Source organism: Cajanus cajan, chromosome 7 (genome assembly GCF_000230855.2).
Source record: "Cajanus cajan strain Asha chromosome 7, NIPB_CcT2T_4, whole genome shotgun sequence".
Lineage (NCBI taxonomy): Eukaryota > Viridiplantae > Streptophyta > Magnoliopsida > Fabales > Fabaceae > Cajanus > Cajanus cajan.
In genome coordinates this window covers 58,511,623-58,522,736 of record NC_138523.1, presented here as the reverse complement: position 1 = coordinate 58,522,736, position 11,114 = coordinate 58,511,623, and the positions used below count along the sequence as shown (strand labels likewise).

The 11,114-nt window shown below is 31.6% G+C and overlaps 1 protein-coding gene across 1 annotated transcript; it reads left to right on the top strand.

The window, feature by feature from the left end:
* Window positions 1-8,267: 8,267 nt before the first annotated feature.
* LOC109816913 (3-ketoacyl-CoA synthase 6) lies at window positions 8,268-10,174 on the top strand. Its single transcript, XM_020382070.3, has one exon. It carries the CDS (start codon window positions 8,339-8,341, stop codon window positions 9,827-9,829), a length of 1,491 nt encoding a protein of 496 aa, XP_020237659.1. The 5' UTR covers window positions 8,268-8,338; the 3' UTR covers window positions 9,830-10,174.
* Window positions 10,175-11,114: the final 940 nt, after the last annotated feature.

Here is an 11,114-nt window from a genome sequence, read left to right as displayed (position 1 = left end):
AGCTAGTTTAAGATAGATCGGTTGTTAAAAAACCTGGTGGAATAAGACAGAGGCATTCAGCTGTGTTCTACACCAACTTGACCAACAAATATTCCATCATTTTCCTTGAAACTCTGCATGTCAACATGCTAGCTAGCACAAATGAGAAAAAGTTGAGAAAAAGGAGAGTAAGGGGGGAGTTTGTTTCAATATTTTTTTGTGTGGGTATTCTCAGATATATGAAAATCAGTATATTCATTCTCATTTTTTTGTTAGAAGTTTTTAAAAAAATATTCTCATGTATATTTTATTTTTAAGGATGTAAAACTTTTTCTTTAAAAAAATTTATATTCACAAATCAAGAACAACGAGAGAATACAATATTAAGTGAGTGGAGTTAAATTTTTGAAGGAAACTCAAAAAGCTTATAATGTTGTTTCATGGTAAAATTCAATTTAATTAAAGAGTTAACGATAGAATGAATGAGATGTATATCAGACACTAATCAGTGCAACTATGGAGAATGGGGCAAGATTGAGAAATTTAACTCTAATTAGAGAATCAATGCTACGGTGAGACAGTGCTAAATAGACCACAGATCATCGAGAAAAAATGGAGCATTATCCAAATTTAATAGAGAAAACAATTAAAAAAAATAGTTTCATATTGGTTGTAGAAGATGTAAAGTTTTACATGCTTCTCATTTTCATGATAGATGAAATATTTTATATTTCCATGGAAATAAAAATTACCTTTTCTAATAACTACTTTTCCTTAGTTTTTCATTTCACTTTTTTTTTAACTAATTTTTAAGTAAATAATTTAAAAAAAAAAACTAATAACTTTGAACAAATGTATTCATAAAAATAATATGTTTACGTATAATATTTATGAAAATGAGATTTTCAATATTACAATAGTATATCTATACTTATATATATATAGAGAGAGAGGAATATTTTCTTTTTAATTGTTTTGCATCTTTACAATTTGTGATGATTATATCTTTAATTATTAAAAAATAATAAATAATTTTAATAATCACCATTAATTAACTTTAAATAATGACTCATATTATTATATATTTTACTTTTAAAAATATTTAGAGACTTTGTCCCAAAATAAACGGCATAAAAAGGGTTTATCATTTAATGCATAATATCATACATAACACCTAATGTTGGAGAAGGAGAACTAAAATCTGACGTCTGGCAAATTAAATACAAACAAGTTTTAAGTGTATATGCAAGTATAAAGAGATTAAGACTAGTTGATTAATCTTTTTTGGATGATGCATTTCCTATACATTCCTACTTGGCTCGCTTAACATTCTAGCACCAATCAAAACAAAAGTTGTTGACAAAAATATAACGATTAATATTTCCACACTTTCTATAATATATACTTGAGTAATTGTAATAGTAAACTTAACTTTTTTGATCAGTTTATTTTCTTATTATTATATCATTTATTTTTTTAAATTTTTAATTTTCTTTTATCTATACATCTTAAAATATCAAGGAAGATTATTTTTTTGTCATAATCCGACAAGTCTTTATACTTAATATAATATAGTGCTATGCAACATAGTGATGAACTTAAATTATAGTGAGGGTGGGTAGATGCATCTCTCACTATATTATTAGTATTTTTAAAATATTATATTTTACACTCCTAAATTTATTTATTAAATTCGCTGATGACTATTTTTGACATTTATGTTTTGTTCTTTTCATATATGATGATGGTTATTATTAATTTTTATTTAAAAAAATTTGTCTCCACTAACTTAGGATCTTCAATTTGTTACTAGCACAACAAAAAACATAAACTACTCATCTATACTAAGGTTATCATGTGACAATTACCTATACATTTATGTAGCATATATAAGTATATGGTACATAAAAATTTAAAAACATAAAGCTCCTTAAGGTGTTACATACATACCTTGTACATATATGTAAAATACATGTAATATATACAATATTGAAAATATAACCCTATCATCAGTCAAACGTTTATACACAACCATTACTGCATCAAAGTGGTGTATGCAAAATAGGTCACCTTCAGCGTGACCATCCACCAACACCCAAGGCACCAAGCTAATTGTAACAGCCCAAAATTGCTGGGCCAGAGGCCCAATTGATTTCCCGGAACGGGCCATTTCAAAAGTGAAACGGGCCGTTCTGGAATAAGAAAAATGCCCAAAATTGGATAAGCAAAACGGGCCGTTCTGGTTTGGAGAACGGGCCGTTCGGGTGGGAGAACGGGCCGTTCTGCTGGGATTGAGAATGGGCCGTTCTGGTTTTGGAACGGGTCGTTCCAGTTGAGAATTTTGCGTAGTTTCGAAGGGTCCAGAAAGGCCATCCCACTTTTGGAACGGGCCGTTCCGGTAGGTGAGCCTGAAATCCTATAAATAGCGCCCTTCACCTCTCATTTTCACACATTTCTCATTCTCTCTTCTTATTCTCTGTTGTTCTCTCTTCTTTTCCTCTTCTTCTCTATGAAGACCAAGGGACATTTAGAGGAGGAGACCAAGAGACTCCTGTTTTAGTTCAACTGCTGTTTATCCAAGTACGGGGGAAAAAAGAATTATTTATATGTAGAGTTACATGAGGGAATTGGGTAGAGGAAGAACCCTTAAGATTATGATTAATTTTATAATTATTTCTGTTTAAAGAATTATTAGTCTTATTTGATTCTGTATCTATTTAGGAATATGGATATATGATTAATTGGTAAAAATGATGCTCTGGGAGAGAGAGCGAAATTATAGAACAGTGCCTGTAAGTTAGGTTGTGAAAAATTGGATGATTTCTGTTTGAGGAATTGATGATCCCATCAGATTTTGTATATGACGAGGATTATAAATATGCCAATAATTTGTAAGAATGATGATCTGGGAGAGAGAACGAAATTGTAGAAAAGTGTCTGTGAGCTAGGTTTTGGAACAATTGGGGGTTTTACTATTTATGTTAAGATTGTATTAAATTGATAATTCCATTGATTATCATATTAACTTATGATTGTTATTGCTATATTACTTGATGAAATTGATGACTTAGATGGGAATTGCTTGAGATGTATGAAACTCATTATGTTGGACTTATCTGATGCGTGTATGGAATTGAACTATGAGATGTTGTGTGGAATGTGAATGAGATGTGATTGTGGTTCTTCACACCTATGACCAGGGGTGAGCACGGCCCGAGATTTTTACATGGGTATCGTGACCTTGGCACAGTGTTATATCAGGGGTGAGCACGACCCGGGTATGTTACATGAGTATCGTGACCTTGGTTAACATGTCAGGGGTGAGCACGACCCTAGGTTAGGGGTAACGTGACCTTGGCACAGTATTATATCTGGGGTGAGTACGGCTCTGGATTGTTACGTGGGTATCGTGACCTTGAATAACATGTCGGGGGTGAGCACGACCCTGGGCTAGATATGCTACAGGGGAATCGTGACCTTGGCACAGTGTTATATCAGGGGTGGGCACGGCCTTGGATTGTTATTTGGGTAGCGTGACCTTGACATAATGTGAAGTGCAAGATTTGTGATGAATGGTGTGATTGAGAATTATGACGTGATGACGATGCATGATTGATTGAAATATGACATGTTGAAATATTTATGAATATTAAGCTATAATGAGGTAATATGTTGTGTTTTCTTATGTGCTATATATATAGATGTTTTCTTTTCTCACCGTATAACTTGTGGATGTTTTAGGTGAGGAAGATCCGGGCTATGAGTGACATCTAGAATGTCAACAGTTAATTTATGTGTATGCTCTGATATTGTGACATCGGGGCAGAGGATTTCTAGGACATGAATTGTATTTGTATATGGAGTTGAACCTATTAATTTGAAAACATTTTGTAACTTCTTATGTTTTATTTTTCAACTTTCATTTTCAGACTATTTTAGATATTGAAGAATGTTTCTAAAAGTTTTTATGTGAACCCTTTTACCTATGTGGAAAATTTTATTTCCTTAGTTTATTTATATTATTACGATATATGTGTTGGGGTAGTAAGGGTGTCACACTAATTCTATCATACCAAATATGATCATCACAATCCAGCAATATGGAAAGAAAGGATAAGCTTATGAAAAAATTAATATAACAATATAAATATACAACTTATACATGTAGCCAACTTGACAACTTTAGAGCTAGTTCATGACATAACATTAACTTATCAATTGACCAATAACATAAAAACAACACAACAACTTACAATACCAACAACATGCTCAACATTAGTAACTTTAAACAATTAATGTGTCATCATACATATTTACTTATGGAGATCTCTACAACAGATATCAATTGTTTAAGTGGCTCAACTTTACTAAATCACTATGACTGACCTATCACAAACCAAACAAGTAGATACAACAATAAGCCTCTCTCAATGTTTGGTAAACAACTTAATATAATTTATCAAATTTTGTCACTTAAACTAGGAAAGTTTAGTAGAATTGTTAAGGTAAACTAATTTGACCGTGAGCCTACCATGATCTTAGCATACATATATAAGTCTTATGTGAGATTAGTCTGCCAACTACTCTCCAAATACTATGCATCTTTCCAGCAGTTAGTTAAGGATTTTATCATTCGACTTCATACTTTACTCACTTGATCACTTTATACATGTATGATTCGACCTAATCCCCATGCAAATTTCACATAAAACCTAGAAGAGATAACTTAAAACAACTACCATTCAGAACCCAACTTACTTACTGATGGATTCTCAACCTGAGTTCTTAAAGCATCATAACTTATATTTACATAATGAGATATTTTAATTTTTAAAATAACTTTACTTTCTGCTGATATTTATGTATCTCAACTGAGACACATATCATCATTACATACCTAACAATTAAACAATTTAATCAACTATAAATATCATTCAACTTTGCAACAAAATCAACTATGAACCTAAAACTCTTAATCAAATTTAAGTTATTGATATGTAGTTATGTTAAATATTAAATATAATAGAATTTTATTATTTTTAATGATTTTACTCTACTTTAATAAGACTATCTCTGGTAAAAGATGCTTATAATCTTTAATAAAAAAGAAAAAATTATACATATTAAAATAGAAGATTTACTTTAACCTTATATATATATAGGGGTTGTAATTATACCGGTGTAATTTTTACTAAGTATTACACTGCTTAATAACTTTATATTAATTGTGAATTTTGTAAATCTAACCGTTAGATTGAAAGTTCATATCACTTTATACATGTATATCAAATTTTGTTAAAATTGAACAACAACTTGAAGGTAATCAAAGTGTTCATATTTTAGTGTATTTTAAAATAAATATATTACGTCAATTTTGTTTTATAAAAATGAAGTATCAAATCATCTTGAATTAATATAAAATTTATAAAATTTTGCATATATGATCTAAGAGATATGAACTTTCAATCTAACGGTTAGATTTACAAAATTCACATTTAATATAAAATTATTGAGCGGTGATAATATTTAATAAAAGTATATTTATATATATATATTCTCCACTTTGGAGATATCTCTTAGAATAATATGAATTTTGAGGTTAACTTAATTTCACAAATCGAGCTTATAAAAGTTATTTATCCTTATTTATATACACTGTTTTAACCTCATCAATATTAACATGTGAAATCTTTTAACACAAACTCGCCTTTTTCTCTTTGGACTCAAAGCCATGGTTGCTATTCATATGTTCCACAAATTAAAAATAAAAAATAAAAACAAGGGCATTAAATCGGTAAAATACAATACACGTTATAATTATTAAATGAACAAATAGTCAATGCTTTACTGTTGACAACTTTTGAATAGTCAATGCTATGCTTTTGTCCTTGAAATGGACTATAGCCACATGTTGATGTTAATCGAGAGTGGAAATTAAATATATAATCTTTAACGTATATATAGCATGTTTAAAATAGTATGTATAATATATGAATCAAAGGCAATCATTCCACAGAGAGGCTATAATTAAAAAAATCTCGAAGATTATTTTAGGGCCAGTAGTTGATTTTTTTTTCTTTATTTTTTTTTACAATAAATAATGAGAGTTAGGGATAAAGATGTAAAAGTAAATTATAACAACACATTTTATTGTACTAAAAGATGACTCATGTTTAAAATAAAAGCATATTGTGAGTAAATTTCTTTTAATAATATTTCGTTTGTATGCAATTTTTTTTTCCTATGAAAATGACACATGATACTAAGGAGGTTTATAATATTCACACACTTTATTCAACCAACTGACCTAGATATTTTTAATTGTTTTTATGCAATATAATTTTTTAATACAAATATATAAAATAATTAATCATAGTAAAATTTAAAATTATTTATAAATAAATCACTAAATAATTTTTTTTTTCTTGTAATATAAATATACTCTCTTTGTACTATTAGTTAAATTTTATGTAAATATTGTTAGATCAACCTAAACCTTTATATATATATATATATATATATATATATATATATATATATATATATATATATATATATAAGATTCATGTAAAAAAATATCTAACAATAATAAAAGAGTATTTAAAAAAAATTAACAATATTATTTTGTGTATATTTGAGAAATATTTTCGATCAAATGATTTTTAGTTATTATTTCTAGTTGGAAAGTTTGTTTAATGAGTTTATTTTAGTAACTTGTGGCATTTTTTAGACACTACTTTAAATAGTTTTTTTTTTATGCTAGCTTCTAGTTTATTATATTTTATTTTCTTTTTATTCTTAAGATGTTTATTAATTTTTTTTACCTCTTTTTAACTTCCGCAAAGTTTTATTATCTATGTTTCCCTTTTTTCTCTTCTTAACACGAGGTTCATTTATTTTTGGTATTAATTTTAGTCACTTTTATATTACGATGTTTATTTTATCCATTATATTACTTTTAATATTTAGTTATCATGTTGTTGTTTTACTTCAAGGCATTCATGCTATGATTAAATGCGTTTTTAGTCAATTAAATATTATAATGGAGTGATTTTAGTCTTTCAAATTTTAATCAAATAATTTAAATTTTTTTGAATATTGTAATTATGTGATTTTGATTTTTCATTTTTTAATTGAATAATTTTAGTCTTTTAAATATCGTAATTATATGATTTTAGTTTATTTTTTTTCTATTGGAAATCTAACAAGTTTTATTGATGTGAAGCTAATGGGGTGATATAATGTCTTAATATTTTTAATTAAATGTTTTCTAATATATTTTTATTTTTTAAAAAATATATTGATATTTACTAATTTATATTTATTAAATTATCTAAAATTAAACTAATCATATATATAAATTTTATTTATTTCATAATAATAAATATGTATCATTTGATACATGAGTAAAAATTATAATATAGGTAAAGAATTGTATAATTTAAAAATATTATATATATATTATAATTTTAAAATTATTAAAAAATTTATTAGAGATGCTAAAATTGTATAATTATGATACTTAAATAATTAAAATTATTCAATTAAAATTTAAAAGATCAAAATTACATAATTATAATATGTGGAAGATTAAAATTGTTCTTGAGGATTAAAATATTTTGAATGTGATATGCAATAACAAGTAACATAATAAACCCAACACCAATTATTAAGATAAATTTTAATATTATCACCTTAAAAAGAATGAATTTAGATCTACTTAAATTTTAGAAAATTAATATATAAGTTGGTGATTATCCTCACATATATTTCTATATATATCTATGATGGATGTGACATCGATCTCTTACGAATATAAATTTTTGAAACAGCATTATCCAAAAAAAAAAAAGTGTATATTTGCTTCCGTGAAAAGGAAAGTGTAATTTGAAGGTTGGTGGTAACTACATGTGAACCTATTAAAATGTAACCAAAGTGATGTTTAATTAAACTTTCGGCGTTGGGACGTACACATGGTTATTCGTTAGTTTTGTTCCCCTCATGAGGAGTGAGGAGGTGCAGTTTTAATACGAGTTATGTAAACCAGGGTGTCTCCCTAACCCTATTTTAATGATGGAAAAAGTAATGGGTAAAGAGAATGAGCAAATGAGAAAAAGGATTTACAGGTGTAAGGGTGTTATAGTTTAGTTAGATGTCCAAGGGTGGAGTTATGGAAATTAATAGCAAGTTAAGTGAGCGTTGAGTGACGTGAAGTCTTTCATTAAATCCTCTCATCTGCCCCCTTCACACTCTAGGTCCCTTCGCCTTTATAATCTCACCATCCCCTACCCTCACTTATTGTCACTCACTCACCAATTCTTCTTTCTCTTTCTCTTTCTCTTTCTCTATCCATAAACACATGCCTCCAATGTTGCCGGATTTCTCCAACTCCGTCAAGCTCAAGTATGTCAAACTTGGCTACCAATACCTAGTGAACCACATTCTCACCCTCACTCTCATACCCATCATGATAGGTGTCTTCATAGAGGTTCTTCGCTTGGGCCCTGACGAGATCCTCAACCTCTGGAACTCTCTCCACTTTGACCTCCTCCAAATCCTATGCTCAGCCTTCCTCATAATCTTCATAGCCACCGTCTACTTCATGTCAAAGCCTCGCACCATCTACCTCGTCGACTACGCCTGCTTCAAGCCACCCGTCACGTGCCGCGTCCCCTTCGCAACCTTCATGGAACACTCCAGGCTCATCCTCAAGAACAACCCCAAGAGCGTCGAGTTTCAGATGAGGATTCTCGAACGCTCTGGCCTCGGGGAAGAGACCTGTCTCCCCCCCGCCATTCACTACATCCCTCCCAAACCCACCATGGAAGCCGCCAGGGGAGAGGCTGAGCTCGTCATCTTCTCCGCCATGGATTCCTTGTTCGACAAGACCGGCCTCAAGCCTAAGGACATAGACATTCTTATTGTCAATTGCAGCCTCTTCTCTCCCACTCCTTCTCTCTCTGCTATGGTGATTAACAAGTACAAGCTGCGGAGCAACATCAAGAGCTTTAACCTCTCTGGCATGGGTTGCAGCGCTGGCTTGATATCCATTGACTTGGCACGTGACCTTCTCCAAGTCCACCCTAACTCAAACGCCGTCGTTGTCAGCACCGAGATTATAACTCCCAACTACTACCAAGGAAACGAGAGAGCCATGCTTCTTCCCAATTGTTTGTTCCGAATGGGGGGTGCTGCTATTTTGTTATCCAACCGTAGGTCTGAACGTAGGAGAGCCAAGTATAGGTTGGTCCACGTCGTTCGAACTCACAAAGGAGGCGACGACAAAGCATACCGTTGCGTGTTTGAGGAAGAAGACAAAGAAGGCAAAGTAGGGATTTCGCTTCAGAAGGATCTCATGGCGATTGCAGGTGAGGCTCTCAAGTCCAACATAACTACCATGGGTCCTCTCGTGCTTCCCGCTTCGGAGCAGTTGCTGTTCCTTCTCACTCTTATTGGTAGGAAAATCTTCAACCCCAAATGGAAGCCTTATATTCCTGACTTCAAACAAGCCTTTGAGCACTTCTGCATCCATGCTGGAGGCCGTGCTGTGATTGACGAGTTGCAGAAGAATCTTCAGCTTTCTGCGGAGCATGTTGAGGCCTCGAGGATGACCCTGCACAGGTTTGGGAACACTTCCTCTTCTTCTCTTTGGTATGAGCTCAACTACATTGAGTCCAAGGGGAGGATGAAGAGAGGGGACAGGGTGTGGCAGATAGCGTTTGGGAGTGGCTTTAAATGCAACAGTGCTGTCTGGAAGTGCAACAGAAGCATTAAGACACCGGTTGATGGGCCTTGGACTGATTGCATTGATCGTTACCCCGTTCATATTCCTGAGATCGTTAAGCTCTAGGACGAGAATTGAACAAAGGGAAACAAATTATTATTGGTTTCAGTAATGATCCTTCTCAATATGCTGTACCCCTACCACAATTCTCATTTGTCAGTCATATTGGTTATCATATTATATGCCACTTTTCATATATATTTTTGTTTTTTTTCTGTTTATTTTCCAAACAATTACATGGGCCTGTTGAGAATTTGCGTAGAGATCGCCAACCGGTGTTCTATGTATTTATTTATGAATGTGCAACATGTAAGGGAAACACAGTTTCAGTTTCAAGTTTGTATTTTGCTTACACTATTGGAAGCTTGTAATTAGGACTTGAAATGTAAGAAGTAGTTTGCTTTGTTGTCAGCTGCGAGAATTAAAGTTTCATTAGCATGGCCAAAATGCATTTAGCAGTAAGATTGTTTGTCAGGTTGTGTTTGAGGAATGTTAACTTACACTTACATTAAAGAAACCGTATAATAATAATTGGTTTCTGATTGTGCGCTAAAATAATGGGTTGGCGCCTGCTATTGATTAGTGATACCTACCATTACCAATCATAAAATTATATCATTCGGATGTGCAGTTGGCAGGTTATCCTTTTCTTTGATGTGGTGGTTTTCAATTGCTCTGGCGTTTGGTAGTGTGCATGCATTAAATTGTGATGGTTCCCTTGCTTTACTCTCTGGTTTTTGTCACTGTTTGTAACTGGGGTTTGTTGACGGGGTCCATGATTCATTGGTTATTGGAGGATATGATCATATGAACACTATTTTTCAATTACGAGTATTTTGGGCCGAAGGAAGGTAAAGATGGGGAAAATCACACGAAACATTTCTTTATGAGTTTACGTGAAAATGAAATCCAAGTGATGGGACTCCAGCTAGCAGTGGCACATATATGAGTAATATAAATCCGCACAAAATGGCAAATATCGAAAGTATTTCTGTTGAATATTTTATTATTTCGCTGGACACGCTAGCGGAAGCAGCAACAGAATCTCAGCTGCTACAGCCACTTCAACCTAATTCTCACAAAAAAAGCTCTTTTATATTCTTATTTGGCTGCAGATTTTGACGGTGAATAGTTAACATTGAAGAGAAACCGAATGCATTTTGAGAACATTATTTAGACATCTATCACTGTGATCGTCAAACAGAAATTGTTTGTATAAGTAAATTTTGTTCAAAGTATTATATTGCAAAAGAAAGAAATAAGAAGCGGAGAGAGTTAAGTGATTACAACAAAATAGATTTTTAGTAACATTTAATATAAATTTTTTACCGCATGTCACTGTTAAATCTTT

Excerpts from the sequence above, each read along its gene's own strand:
- LOC109816913 (XM_020382070.3), top strand. The coding sequence starts at position 8,339 with ATGCCTCCAATGTTGCCGGATTTCTCCAACTCCGTCAAGCTCAAGTAT.